This window comes from Otolemur garnettii, unplaced genomic scaffold, assembly GCF_000181295.1.
Source record: "Otolemur garnettii isolate 467f Iridium unplaced genomic scaffold, OtoGar3 scaffold00120, whole genome shotgun sequence".
Lineage (NCBI taxonomy): Eukaryota > Metazoa > Chordata > Mammalia > Primates > Galagidae > Otolemur > Otolemur garnettii.
In genome coordinates, this window is record NW_003852515.1 from 590053 (window position 1) to 606013 (window position 15961).

The 15961-nt window shown below is 38.1% G+C and overlaps 1 protein-coding gene across 1 annotated transcript in view; it reads right to left on the bottom strand.

The window, feature by feature from the left end:
* The window catches only part of FRY (FRY microtubule binding protein), a 251083-nt gene that overhangs the window by 154416 nt on the left and 80706 nt on the right, over positions 1-15961 (bottom strand). The window contains exons 5-11 of the mRNA XM_003797632.2: positions 11426-11516; positions 11154-11233; positions 10955-11035; positions 6265-6433; positions 3503-3595; positions 3309-3407; positions 1555-1656 (exon numbers count right to left, since the gene is read on the bottom strand). Coding sequence (XP_003797680.1) covers positions 1555-1656; positions 3309-3407; positions 3503-3595; positions 6265-6433; positions 10955-11035; positions 11154-11233; positions 11426-11516 — 715 coding nt within the window. The remainder of the gene's footprint in view (positions 1-1554; positions 1657-3308; positions 3408-3502; positions 3596-6264; positions 6434-10954; positions 11036-11153; positions 11234-11425; positions 11517-15961) is intronic.

A 15961-nucleotide genomic window follows, 5' to 3' on the forward strand; every position in this document is an offset into this window, starting at 1 on the left:
CCCTATTAAGGACTCCGGAGGAGGTTTGCAAAGTATTCTGCATATTAATGGTATTTTAAAATGGTCCCATTCAAATCCCGACTGGGTTTAGTTCCAAATATATGATACAATTTTATTCCATTTGTAAATCATCAAGGATCTTTTTATATCTTTTAGCCTTCGGGGTAGAGAATTCCAAGAGTTTATTACCCATAAAGTAAAATATCATTGCCTTTACTTTGTCTAATAACTAGCGCTGTCATGATTCATGGGGTCTGTGACCTGCACAAATCTCACAGCCATCTCTGCACCCCAAACTTTGACATCCCTCACTGTCTGCATCACACAGTTTGAAACTTCATTCCATATTCCTTGATGAAATCCTAAGCTCTTCACAGACAGGGACGCTATTCTACATCCAGTTTTCAGAGTTGACTAGTTCCACTCTTCCTGCTGCCAGCACCTTCCCTGGCACCTCACAGCAACATAAATCCTTGTTGAACTGAACTGAACTCTGGAAAGTGCTTCAGTCTCTCTATAAGCATTGACTCCATCGACTTCTGATCTTACTGCCTCTCTCTTTTAGAAATTCTAATGAATGCTTGACATGTTGGCATGGGGAAATACCATCAGTGCTCAGACTTGCTTCTCTGTAGGGCTGTTTATAATCTTCTTCTTGGTCTATCCGGTGGGCTCTGACCAGCGCTGCAGGCAAGATTCTAACTTTGAAGCAATTAAGTTCCAAAGTAAGATGCTCTACCATGTTTCAAAAACAACTTTGGACAAAAACATTTTGGCTTTTTTTGCCATAGCAATAAATTGTCATGCAACATATTATTTTAATTTTACTTCTAACCAAAAATCAATCAGATACATTAAGCATAAAATACACAGAAAACAGCACCATCAGCATTCTCAATCATTTCCTTTTCTGTTTTAAACAAAGTGAGCGTTTTCTGTCTGTGTAAAATGTAAAGGAAAAAAAAAAAACACACTTCAGTAGAACTAATAACTGGATTTAAAAGTAGACCAAATAACAAAAACGGCATTGGGCTGCTTGAGAGTTGTATAGCAGATGGAGAAATCCCCAGACGAAGGGCCTGGACGTGGCCACTAGGTAACAGTTGATAACCTTGAAAATTATTTCACTTTTTGCAGTACTGAAAGGCCTAATTCTCTACCCACTCCTACTATATTTCAGTGCCAATTTGAAGAAAATGAATGATTCTAATTTTGTATTTCACAATCAGCTTTTAGAGTTAGTTCCGTCAGTGTTTAAACAGGCTTGATGTAGATTATTGTGTAATTATGGCAAATGCAAAATAATGTAATTAATCTTAACCACTTCACCAAATTAAAGTGTCATAAAAGTAAAAAACAAAAAAGGCAATGTGTATAAGCACATGGAAGATTTTATAACTAATTATATTTTTAAAGTTCTATAGCAACAAATATCCAACGTATAAAAGAAATGGAACCATATCCTTGGATACTCTCCCAGGAGCATATAAACCAGCCTGGGAACTGCACTGTCAATTTTTAGAAAATATTGTTTTCAAGCCAACGAATACTAACTTTAAGGTTAGATAAGCAGTTGTTGAGGAAAACGTGCCACCTGTTCAGGAACAGCTGCTTCTGACTGACACAAAGCAGGCAGGTCACCAGGGGATACAGGGCCTGAGGAAAAAGAGACACGGTCACAGGATAATTTATCTTTCAATAAACCAGGTAACACCATTCTCTGCACCCACCACCCCACTGTCTCCTGCTGCAGCCGTGCTGGCCAAAGAAACTGGACAATGGGTAGCACAGTCCGGGTGGGCAAAAGGTAGAGTTGAACAGTGTGTGAATACTTCCTGATAATCCTATGGATGGAATAATCTAGAACTGGTGCATAGTGTATAAGTTCCATGTATAATAACGTGGAAATCTGATTCACTGTTTTAGTCTTTACTTTTGAATTTTAAAAACAAACTCATCATCTTAAATAACTATCTCAATCCCCAGAAACAAAAAGGAAGGCACATTAATTTTGCAAATGTTATTGGCTTTTTCGCTCATAAACATCTACTACCTTGTCCCTCCCTGTCTTAGAGGTAGGTGTATATATTTTCTTTTGCGTGCAACCTTCCTGTAATTAAGCAGGATTCCTAAAAGAAATGTTATTGCATTGGTAAACGCCACCAAGATGAATTTAACCACAGGAGGAATTTGCTTACGACCAAATAAACAGAGGTGCTCCTGAGTTCTTCCTGCTGAACTGGGCCAGTTTCCCACAGCAACTTGTGAGGACAGAACAGCTTAATGGATAGTGTCCCCAAAACACAAACGCAGAACCCAGATAGTATATACCTTCATGGCTCACAAAAATTGAGGTCAGTGAAGATTTAAATAAAAATGTAACTGGCTCACCTATTAACTGGAATTAGCAAGAAACAGTTGCCACAATTAGATTAAGTGCTCCATAATTCATTAACTTTTTTGAGTTTTCAAATTAATTTTGTTTTAAATGGACTTATTTGAACTACCACTACCATTGAGTGCAACCCTAATGCCAATCAGTAATCACACAAAAAAGCATGGAGTTAGTCACAATGACCACAGAATGCAGACAAATGAGCAAATTGCCACCATTACCCACAAAGCAACTCTTGAGTATCTGCTCAATCATGGTGGGGACGCTCAGTCTTTGGAGACTAACATGAACCGGGCCAGCAACCAGCCAGGCCAAAGCAACCTGCTTCCTCTGGGCTTTCACAATTATAGCTGGTGCTCATTCATAAACCAGAGCTTTATCTACCACAGAGGGTAAAAGGTGGTAATTTAAGACTTTCCTATGTTGTTCTTCAAAGCCTTCCCAAGAATTGTTTTTTGGGCCTTCAGAGAATCACTTCTATGAACAACTATCTATTTCCCAACTCTCTTTCCTGCATGGTTCAATTTTGATTCTGAGGATCAGGATAGGAATTAGCACATGCAGGCTCCTGGGGATCGAGAAGATAAATTGTTATAAACATCATTCTTCAGGTTGGAAAATATTCTCAGAAATTAAAACAAAAATCAAGTTAAGCCAATCTCAGAAATGAACAACAGAATCCTTAGGATTGCAAAGGTCATGGGATGTGACACAGCCTAATGGCCTCCGACAAATGTGTCTCAGTCAGAGTCAACACTAACTGTGTGCCACAGTTTCAAATGCTACCTCTTCTTGAGAGAGCTGTTGGTAATTCCACCACCTGGGAAGTCTTATAACCTTTGAATAGACTCCTGCCTGGGAGCTTAGTCTCTGCAGTTCTATTTCTGTTTTGGATTTTCTTGTAGTTACTAACCAAGGAGTGCTTCTTTCGAGAAGAAAGTTCCAACGTGGTGTCATACAGGCTTTCCACAAAATTTCTAAGGCAGGGGACGTTTACTTCATTTTTAACAGCCTGAAATAGAGATGTATGTGAATATTATATCTAATGAAATTGCTGATGATGTAATCCAATTTGGAGAAGATTTTAGAAATGAAAACGTAACTCACGGCAGCTACTGGAACAAGGATTTCAACAAAAAGCCCCGCCAAGGCATGCTTAATATCTTTGTCTTTGACCTCGAGGAAATAATGTGCACATTCCTAGAACACAGAAAAAGAATATGGAGAGGGAGAGAAGATTGACAGGAACATATGAGGTATATGGAAACAAATTCCAGCAAAAAGCTCCGAATCCAATCATACATAGCAATATAGCATATTCCATAATCTTTTAAAAATCACTAGATTTAAACACTTATATTGAAATCTAAATGTTTGTAATGGCCTCAATGACATTTTGCAAGGCTTTTTTTTTTCACTCTTCTTCTATTTCAAATCTCAAACACAGAGCTTCTCTAACCAGCAAACACACATTTATCCACTGAATTACTGATGGATTCATTCAATCATTTGCTTCCAATAATTTTCTACTCATTACTTACTGTGGGTGGAGGGGCACTGGGTCCTTGGTTAGCCCACAAACACAGATGCCCAGAAAGGTGAACATGGGACGAGAGGCAGAGGACATTAAACTTATTTTGGGCCCCATGCCTGACAGCCTCGGGCACAGAGCTGTTTACTTGTTCACCCTGACATTTTAGGCATGTTTATTATTCAGATAGTTGCATAAGCAAGTCTAGAATGTTTCCATTCCAACCTCAGACAAGGAAGCTTTTGGAATAGCTCCTCAAGAAAGGATGCCATTGCCTGTGGACTATAGTCTACATAAGGGTATTCTTGGTGGCCCTGGGTCTCATGCTGTAGTTGGCCTGCCCAGAATTCTGCCTGATTGTTTCCCCTTACTGGTCTTCTTGGTAGTAACTTACTGTGGTCTCTATCAGGTATTGTTGTCATTAAGAGTCCAGGGCTACATGCATTTGATGATACACTGATGCTACATTAGCTATTACCCCTTATTTTCGGTTACCCTCGGGAAGACTGACGGTTCCTAAAGTTTTGGGTTCCTTGGGTTCCTCAGCCCAAGATGGGAAACACCAGCGCAGGAAATCATCAAGGTAGTTTGCCTACACAGAATGGTGCTTTACAGTTCCCAGGACAGTGGCCTTCTCCTTAGTTTGCACATGTATGAAAATACTCTCATGTCTTCTTTAAGTCCACAGATTTATTAATGAATGGGACAAAATAATAGAATTGTCTCCTCCTCACTACTGCACTTGCCTAGTCTTGTTTTTTTTTTTTAAAGAATATTTAGCAGTTACTGAGCGCTTATCCTGTGCTCAGAATCCTAGAACCTCTCTGTAAGGTTGGTGCCATTACTGCCACCTTGCAGATAAGGTTAGCAAGGCTGGGAAGGGTGACGTGTGACTGGCCAAGGTCACAGAGCTGGCAAATGTAGGGGCCTGAATTAAGTAAAACCCAAGAAGTTTGATACACAGCCTCTTTCTCCCTGCCTCTCTAACAGTTAGCAAAGCATAATTTACATACCATGTAATCTACCCATTTAAAGTGTACAATGCACTGGCTCTTAGTGTATTCACAGTTGTATTTTCATGACCACCATTATATTCAGACCTTTTTAATGGCCCCCCAAAGAAGCTCTGAATCCCTTAGCCATCACTTTCAACCTTCTCATCTCCCCCTCATTCCCAGCCCTAGAAACCACCAATCTACTTTCTGTCCCTAGGGACTTGCCTGTCCTGGACATTTCCTGTAACAGAATGTCCATATATAATAATATAAGCTGTGACCTTTCGTGTCTGGCTTCTTTCACTTAACATGTTTTCAAGTTTTGTCCGTGTTGTATGGACTTTTTATGGCTGAATAATATTCCATTGTACCATAATAATATTCCATATACCACATTTTGTTTATTCATTCATCATTTTATAGATATTTAAGTTGTTTCCACTTTTAGCTACTATAAATAATGCTGCTATGAATATCTGTGTTCAAGTTTTTGTGGAGAGATATACTTTCATTTCTCCTTGATATATGCCTAGAAGTGGGATTGCTGGGTAATGTGGTCATTTATGTAGCTACCTGAGGAACTTCTAGACTGTTCTCTAAAGTGGTTGTGGCATTTGACATTTATACCAGCAATGTGTGAGAGCTCCAATTTCTCTACATCCTCACCCATATTTGTTGTCTGCTTTGTGATTATAGTTATCCTTGTGGGTATAAAATGGTGTAGCCTATGTTTATAATACCTACATCTATACTTTCTAGTAAGATCATCATCAAATCTAATTCCCAGCAGCATTAGAAAAATCCCCAGAGATACACAAGTTTCATAAACTCTAAGAGCTGCATATTCTGCTATGTCCTCATTGGCAACAATTCTTTTGTTATGTACCATGATGAACACAATAAATGTTACACCTATCTAGTTTGGTTGATTTTTTTAAAGTTAAAATTCCTTTTTATACAATGTGTAAAACAGCTTTCTTTATTATTTAAAGTTTCCATGCCTGTGAATGTTAATGTAACCAACCCAATGCTATCCATTTAAAAAAGTAAAAAAAAAAAAAGTTATATTTTATTTGGAAAACAATATGTAAAGTGGGTGAAAAGGAAAAATATAAACAAATAAGAAACTCCAATGTACATTATACTCCAAAGACGATGTGAAAAATTAAAAATAAAACTGTCTGCCTACAAATGTATTGGTCACAAAGCACTTTCTGAATTATTGAAGGTAGGACGTCTTTCCATATTGACATGCAAATGGGTTTTCATAGTCTAGATCCATCATTCTGGGATGGGAAGTGGTCATGTTGAAAGCTCCTAAGTTCTCCTGCCCAAGATATTACCTGCATAAACTGAAGAGAGGCCTCGAAATCCTCCACTGGATACATTTTAATTCGAAAGAATTTCATCCCCATTATCAAGCTGATAATGCTTTGAACCACGTATGGGCTCTGCTCTTTGTGCCGTAACTCTTTTAGCTCTGCCATAAATTTCTTCTTTACAGCAGGAAATCTAAAAAGAGAACGTAAGTGATTTATCAAACAGTGGGCAGGAAAGGCACTGCAGGGAGGGCCTCCAGCACCCAGGAGTGACCGGGCACAGTGACAGGGGCCTTCAAATCAGTTCAAGTACAGTGGCCATCATTTTACAAGGGTCTGATGTTTGGGATTTGGCAAAGAATCCAATTTTCTTTTTCTTTTCCTCTCTTACTCTGTAAGATGTTTAACATCTCCTTCAGGGTAGGGAGTGACCAGGGGTTATTCAGACTCTCTCGAGATGGCCTACTTCTTAAGTTGAGGGTGATGAAAAGCCTTATTTCCCTGGGTTTAGCCATTTCCAAAATAGCTGCAGGCCTCAGGGGCCTGAAACATCAAATTGTGAGCATGTGAGCAATAACACACGAGGTCAGCAATCTGTGACAGTGACAGCATGCGATTTTGGATTTGTGTTCTAAATGATGCCAAGAAATATTCCTACACCTATTTCCAAAGTTTTCTGTTGTTTCTTTTATAGTTTTAGCTTAATGATTATTGAAAAATAGATTTTTAGGCTAAAAAAATGCAGCATTAGGAAAATTATATATATGATAAAGGTGAATGGGCGATCTACGACATGCATGAGATTTTTTTGATTTAGTAAATGCAAAAACAAATAAACAAACAAGACACAGTCCCTATCATCAAGGAAAGTATTTATAGTGTTTTGAAAATAAAATAATACTAATTATAACCACAAAAATATTGTTATGTAGGCTCAAGGCTAAGATAGAAAGTTATTAGCAGATCTTCAAAATACCTAAGGGCAAAGGAATGTACACATAAAAATTGTTTAAACTACTTTGGAGATGGCTAGTTTAAAAACAAGCCCCTGCCCACCCCCTCCCGCACAAACACTCCAAAGAAAACAGCCTAAGATCTGTTGCATTTTGTTTCCTGAGAGTATCAGCCTGAGGTTCCATGAAAAATTAGAAGCAAGGCATGATTTGAAAGGGTAATTTGATAATACAAATTAAAGGTGAACAGAATCTGAAAAGTTTGGAAGTACTCCTGACACCTCAAAGTAGAAATTTTAGGACAGATAAAATAGGCAGCAAACACACAGGCATTGTTTCACTGAAAGGTAGTGTGGGGTGGGTGTGGTGGCTCACCCCTGTAATCCTAGCACTCTGGGAGGCTGAGGTGGGAGGATTCCTGGCCAGGAGTTTGAGATCAGCCTGAGCAAAAGCAAGACACTGCCTCCACTAAAAATAGAAAAATTTAGCAGGGCATCGTAATGGATGCCTGTAGTCCCAGCTGCTCCAGGAGGGTGAGGCAGGAGGTTCACTTGAGCCCAGGAGTTTGAGGTTGCAGTGAGCTACAATGATGCCTCTGCACTGGGGCAACAGGACAACACTCTGTCTAGGAAAAGGAAAGGGAACCACCCAGCTGATGGTTGGCAAGTGTGGTGTGAGGGGATTCTCAAGGGCTGGCAATTTTCTAGTTTTTGGCTTAGATGGGGAGTTTACATGGTGCTCATTTTATAACAATTTGTTTAATTGTTTTATGCATTATTCTTTAGGTTTGCTACATGTATTTTTCAATGAAAAAGATTTTAAGAAGATAGTAGATCACAAAATAAAAATAGCTTTAAGAAGATTTAAGTATCTTATAAATGGATATTCCCTGATGGGTTATTAAATAGTTAAGAATATTTCAGGGCATGTACCTGATCTGTGGTGGCATTTTGTGGTTTGCTACAAAACACCCAGATAGCACCCCAACTGACCCCTTTGGCATTTCTTAAGTGCTATTAAAATACAGGGTAGCCATAAAGTTCATGTGCAATTAAAATAGCTGACAGAAAATACTTGTTAATTTGTAAGTAAAACCTCATGGAGATTAATTACAAAGTAATATATTATTTTTTCAGATTAGGACATTCATAAAAATTAAAATGCAAACTTCATTAAGATGTACAAAAATCTACTTGGTGTCAGATAATATCTATTTGAGATTTTACAACCATACTCTTGAATATTTTGGACTATAAATTCCAAACTTCAGAGTCACCATTCTTTTGTGTATTTTACAGGAAAAAAAAATTGATGGTGAAGAAGATGCCGTCAATGAGAAAGGAAGAGAAAGAAATTTAAACTCTAGGCATCTTAGAAGTAGTCATCACTATCTTAATAAATCTATCAGAGCTGGACAAAATGCTTTAACAAATTGAATTTTAACTTAATTGACTCTGAAAAAGTCAATACTATGTGTGAATACCACTTACTAACAAAATTTTTTCCTTTCATGGTGGTAAGTGTGCAGTACTACCACTAACTAGTAAGATCAAAAATAGTGATTTTGCTAAAACTGAAATTTTGAACTATATACCAATAACTAGTCATAATGAGGAAAGTGTTTCATAACATTACCACTGGGAACTAGATAAATAACTTAAAATTATGATCATTACATTACTCAACTTTACTTAAAAGTATAATAATCGCTTTGTACCAGATAAGCATACACTCTCCAACCCCACCATCCTGGAACAAAGGAAGCAGTTGTTTTCTAAGGCCATGATAAAGTAAGGTCCTGGTGTACTTAGGAGAACGCAGTACTGTGATAACTTGTGGCATGACACGAGCTTGAGATTGCACCAACTATCAATTTATAGTTGTAATGTGTAAAGTGTGTATTTCAGTGAAGGTTAACTACACATTGACCAACTGGGAACACATCAAGGACTGTATGAGTCTGTGATCACTCCAGGAGCAGACTGGCCAAAGGTTGGTGAGTGACCACAAAGTACTGGGGCACTGTCCCAGCTGAGGCATTTCTTACTCCCTACTATTGCAGAATTGGGACAAATACTGACGTCATGAAAATAAAAAAAGCCACTGTTGGATAGCTAACACCGGCTTGGGGGACTATAAATCTGACCTAAGATGGAAATTCCTACAGCCTTGGAATGCTGCTTAGTTATGACAATGTTCTCAGCCCATTCACAAGCAGCCCAGAATCCCGTAGCTATGGAAGGTCATTCGGCAGTAACCAATACTGTCATGCGCAATTCACAAAAACTAAGAAAAACACAAAAGCCATTTTTGGCATATTAAACTTTCCAAATGACAGAAGAAGAGAATTATGCAGGAATAATTACAAAGGAATTAAAAAGGAATATATGGAGATTTTCAGGGTTCGACAAATCAGCCAATATACATATTAGTACCTCATTTTTTCCTAACCTTTTATGGGAATGAAATAGATACACATGAGTTAATTTGCTAGATAATTGTAGCTTTTCCATTCAAAATGTCATCAGTCAATTGCAATGGAAATTTCTCCAAAATGCATTATATCTTTTTTCTTAATGATTCATGAACCGCAATTATTTTAATAGGCTATAATAAAAATACAATACAGCCTCATGCAAAATGGCCCAGGTAAGTTTATTGCTGAATTCTTATGTGCGCTTTGGCTGGTTTCTTTTCCTTCTGTTGCCCTCAGCTTTTGAGCTTGATATTATTTCTCAGTGGCGTCCAAGAATCATTCTCTAGACATTACCTCTCTTTTCTAAAACTGATGTGTTACATGTTAGGAATAATTAGATAAGTAGATACATTTGATTTAATAAATCATGCCAAGGTGTTTTTTTGCAGGGGGGGGGGCAGGTAGAGTATATTTCCTACATTCTTGTCTACATTTGGGCTAGGTAAGATTGCTAAGTGCTTTTTTAAAAAAAAATTTTTTTTAAACTTTTATAAAGTGTGTATTTTGGTGCTACTACATTAGGAAATTCCAGCTCTTGAAGATAAAAATCTTTTTCTGAGAACTGCATTTCATAAGTCTCAGGGCATCACTGCGGCTTGAAGCGAGCCTCCTGGGGCGGGTCTACATCACATCTCTGGCTCATTTTCCTTAACCGAGGCATTCAGGACTTTGCCCAATTTGCTTCAGGGTTGGACAAAGTGAAGCTGGGTAAGTAGGGTGTGACATCACTTTTGGAAGGGGTATATTATTGTTAATAGTCTAACACTACTTTGTTCTAGCCTGCTAAGCAGTGCCATGGGGCCAGATAAATTTAGCAATGAGAACTTTCCCCCCAACTTGTTTCCATGACAGAGTCTGGGATGTTTTTAGCTCAGCTGAATTAAGTAAGGTCTATAGTAAATGGGACATTCCAGAATGGAATCTTCCCATTTATGGATGATATATTATAACTATCCACTCATAGACCATAGAAAACAGAACTTTAAAAACTGATTAATTTCTTTGAAATATTTTGGGAGAGAGAAAGTAATTTGGTTAGCTCCTTGCTTTGGTGCCATATCCTGAACTCATGGGTCTGACCCAATAGCCAAGTGAAAATGACAACTTGGTACCTGCCTTGGAAGAGCTTTCCAGTTAGTGTGAGAGATGGGGCACACCTGGCAAAAAAAAAAAAAAAAAAGCCCTGGTTCCTTGTAAGCTCACATCCCCCTATTCCTTAAGTTCGGGCCAGAAGGAGAGAGGAGGTACTCAGGTGCTATGGTAAAGGGTTCTGATGCTCACTTACTTGGCTTGTGCCAACACCCCGATGACTTCCGCATACAAGTCTGCCACGATGTGCATATTGCCAGTGTTAGGACCAAGGTACCTAAGTAAGGCATAAGTAGGCAAGTGAGGGGTCCCTAGTCATTTGAAAACAGCAAATCATTGATTTAGTTTTAAGCCCCCAACTTGTTCAAACATGCTAAGGTGTGAAATCATCTTACCCTTCTTTATATTTAAAGTGCTTGAAAGCCAAGTTAATAACATCGTGTATTAAACTGTCAATTACAGGATGAAGTGGAATCTGAAAAAAAGAAGACAGCTCAGTAACAGTACTTCCGATAACTGTATATGACAATCAGTAGCCGTCAGTAAACATAATTCATATGACCCCATATTTAGAAATCATAAACAGTTTAATAAACTTAGGCAGCCAAGACTTTAGGTTTTAGAACAATAAATATTACCTAAAAGTAACAATAAGTTTATTACCTACCTGTTTCAAAACTTCTATTAATACTAAAGAAAAAATAAAATCAATGGCGAGGTCCCGTCTTTCCATCAAATAATCTCGTTGTTGTTCATCACTGTAAAATTTAAATATTCACATTAAATGGCGCCAAACTTATTTTCAGACTGACATAATTCACCAAAGAGCTAGGACTTCTCCCCAGTGAACTGCAAACCCATTTTATCATTACAAGACTGGACTGGTAAATACACGCTAACACTCTATCATCAACGTGGCAAGTAGAGAGACATTAGATTTGGGCTCAGTATGTTTGACTTCACTTCAAATTTAATTTTCAACCATGTTAACTTGAGTAGGTATTGGTGAGTTTATAACCTCATCTTGTGGACTTTTCCAAAGGAGCATCCAGGAATTCTATCATCTTGTATATGTGATAATGCACTTGAGAAGGCTACCATACTAGGGGTGTCCATCAAAGGATCTTGAGAAAGGAGTTAAAGGAGATGGTAAGGAAATGAGAGGGTCGCCAGCTGAAGCAGCAGGACTGAGGGGTGGAGAAGGGATCAGCATTGCTTTTCTTTTTTCTTTTCTCCCTCTCTCCCTTTCCTCTTATACTTTTGCCACTTTAGAGTTAGGGAAAGGAGGGAAGAAGTGAAGAAGTGGTAGAGGAGAAGAAGAGAAAAAAGGCAGAAGGAAGAAGAGGTAGAGAGCCAAAGCCGTGTCATTCTGACTACGGGCTCGCTTGGAGCTGAACAAAGACAGACACATGAGATGACTGCTGGGCTTCCTGGCACAGAATAGTGGCTAAGAGCACAGTGACTCTGGTGTGGAATGGTTCTGGCTTAAAATCATGCCTCTTCTACTTACCAGCAATCTCTCCAACTATAAAATGAGAATAACAATAGTACTTACACAACTGTTTGAAAAGGTAAAGCATGTCAAGTATTTAGTATAATCTCCCAAATGTATAAGGGCTAATATTCATATATTAAATAAAACCAGTGAGGAAGGATGATAGGATTTGGACTTGTCAAGAAGATAGTTTCAAAATAAATCAAGACTATTTTAAATATGGAATGTTTTTCTCTTTAGTTAAGAGAGAATTAAAAGAAAGGAAAGTAATAGTTAAGATATACAAAAGAGTTTCTGGACTGCTCTTTGAGCAGGTCAAATAAAGGGTAGTGGATGACAGAAATGGTTAAGAGGGAAAGGTGCATCTTTACCTTGAAGGGGGAAATGTATCAACAGGAACTCATTCATTCAGCATCATTTATGAACAGCCCTGCCAGGAAGGAATTGTAGTGGGACAAAAGCATTTGTCTGAAGTCTTCTAAGACCCACTGGAAAGAGCTGCTGATAGTCGAAGGAAGGGAAAATCTTTGCAGCTGTCTTATGAAGGAGGCATCCACGAGTCAGCCCTTATACGAGATCTGACAATTAAGTTTGTGAACTTGCCACCATGTGCTTATGCTGGCACCACTGTACAAAACAGTTCAGTAAGGTTTCATGACTTTGGTATGTCAGGGTCTTACAGTTGTGTTCATGTTGATGTGTGGCAGTGTTTTGCTGAGTGGCATTTATTATTGTTGATGTGTTTTTGTGTGCTGTCATGAGAATGTGGGAACTTGAATTAGAGCAAAAAACAAATACTCGTAAATTTATTGTTAAACTTGGTAAGAGTGTAAGTGAAATCAGGGACTTGTTAGTTCAAGCTTATGGGGATAATGCCAATAAGAAAACAGCAGTGCACAAAAGGATTAAACGTTTTTCTGAGAGGAGAGAAAGCATCATTGATGAAGAGAAGACAAGGCAGCCAGCAACAAGCAGAACTGACAAAAACATTGCAAAAATCCATCAAATTGTGTGTCAAAATTGTCAGGTGACTGTGAGAACCATAGTAGATCAAGTAAAAATGGATAGAGAAGGGTTATGAAAGTCTTAACTGAAAATCCTGGCCAACAACTCATGGCTCTTGCATCATGTCAATGCACCACCTCACATAGCACTGTCTGGGAGGGAGTTTTTAGTAAACAAATGACTATATTGGAACACCCTCCTTAGTCACCTAATCTGGATTCAGATAACTTTTTTATTTTACCCAATGATAAAGGAAATATTGAAGGGAAGACATTTTAATGACTGACATTCAGGACATTAGGGATAATATGACAATAGCTTTGACGGCCATATCAGAAAAAGAGTTCCAAAATTGTTTTAAAGGGTGTACTAGGCATGGGCATTGGTGTATAGCTGCCTAATGGGAGTACTTTGCAGGTGACTGTAGTGCAATTCAGCAGTGAGGTATGTAGCACCTTTTCTAGCAAGAGTTCATGTACTTAACTGTCAAATCTCATATCCATAATATCACAGAATAAGGATGTAGGAGACCAGATGATTTAAGGGAAGGAGAAGTGAGAGTTAAGCTTTGAACGCTCTGAAACTATAAGAAACACCTGTGACATAGCATCTCGATAACCCCTTGGTGATAAGGACATGGGGAAGGGCTTCGGCTCTCCTTAATAGGAGAGCACGAGAGCACAGGCATCAGTGCTTGGCAGTCTCCACACCTGTGGTGCAAATAGCCACAGGATCACTTCTATAAGTAGCTGCAGGAGCGGTTAGTCTGGATTCATTCATTCTCTCATGGACTCACTCACTCTAACTCTTTTGTTCCTCCTGCTTGGAGGGTGCCTGCTCCGAGCCCTTCTATGAAGACTGCTAAGATTCGCTCTCCTAATAAGACTTTTTCTCTCCCTCTAAGACTGTTTCTCTCTCTCTTCTGCTAAGATGAATTGCCCTCCGGCACCTAAATGGACTTGATCCCGAGCAAGGTAGCACAGTGGTCCAAGTCCGGACAATTAGATAGGCCCGGGCCAGTGACCTGGCATCCCAGCCCTGACATAAGGAAACAGGTAATTGGGAAGACCAAAGGGGGGGAGAATGCCCAGAGTGGCCAGCAGTGGCTGAGAGAGCATGTTTGTGTTGGATGGCCGATAAGGATCTTCCAGAGTGGCAGAGGAGCCTAAGAAAGCAGCAATCATTGGAAGAAAAAAAAAAAACTGGACCTATGATTCCACTTTATTTAGTAAGTCAAGTTATGCTTTCAGACTGAAGACAGACATATACTTTCCAAATATTGAATTCAGCTTTATTGCTGGTCTGAGGTCTAAGTGCCAGGAGTTGGAAAGATTTGACAGACTTTTTTTGGTAGTCAAAATGTCGATAATTGTACTAATCTTAGACATCATAACCCAGTGTATATCCCTCACATTTGACTATTTTCCGTTACTTATGCTCTTCCCTAAAGTTCCCTTTAGCTTTTTTTCTGATAACAGAAGCTCACATCATGCTCTAGAGACCCTTGTCTTTGGTTTTGTCCTAAGCACATATTCTCTTATTATAAACATTCCACTGTGACTAAAATGATACCAAGTTAAATTTTACTGTCCTGATTCGGTATTCGATCTCAGTAGTTACTCTAATCACCAGAAAATAATCAGTAGCACAATCTAAAAACTCTATCATTTTCAATCCATAAAGAGATCAATTTGTGAAAAATCACTTTCAGTAACTAAATTCTGACAAAGCAGAGGAACAAAACTAGAATTCACTTAATTCAACTCGATAAAACTGCTCTGCTCCCCACCCCCAGGTAAGTTTTAACATCTGTTCATAAGCCAACATGTAAAAATAACAAAACTATCTCATTAACTAATCATATTAATCATATGGCTTGAAGCATTTTCAAATACAGAATTAAAATTCAATAGGTTAAAAAATATTTAACCCATTAGCAGTGGGTGGGGCATATAATTTCTTTTTGAGGTGAAGAAAATGTTCTGGAATTAGATAGTGGTGACGGTTACACAACCCGGCCAATATACTAACAATGCTGATTTATGTACTTTAAAAGGGTGAATTTTGTAGTACGTAAATTGCCTGTAAATTTAAAAAATTTTTTTCTTCAACTAAAATACTATTCAATATGAAAAAGTTACTAATCTCCCCCTGTAAACGAAATGATTAAAAATGATTGACTCTCACATAAATTCAAGCACATTATAAGATTATAGATTACAAATTCAAATGAAATGTAATTTGGTAAAATTATAGGTCTTAAATTTCAAGAGAAGTCTACATTTAAAAAAAAAACAGTATTTAGGACTGTCAAGAAAAGTGAGAAAGATAAACCACTTACAAAAAGTACTTAATGTCTGATTTTCTGAGTGATTAATTTTTCCTTAAAAGCATTTTGTAAAAGGTACATAATCAATTCATGTGGAGAAATCAAGCTGCTTTTACAATAATCTTTTTTTTTTAAAAAAGGTAAATGTACTAAACTTTCCTATGTATTCACTGCCTTGCTATAGGTTGGTTTTCATTTGAAATTTTACATGTTTACCTAAAATATGGGAGACACATATTAATGATAATCTGAAGTTTGATGGGCAGCAAGTTCCACTGTCAAGCCCATAGAGAAGGGGACCACAGAGTAAATAAACAAGATGCCAGGCTGGCAGGAGGAGTCAGCAGTGGTGTAAACTGACCGTCCCATTTTGC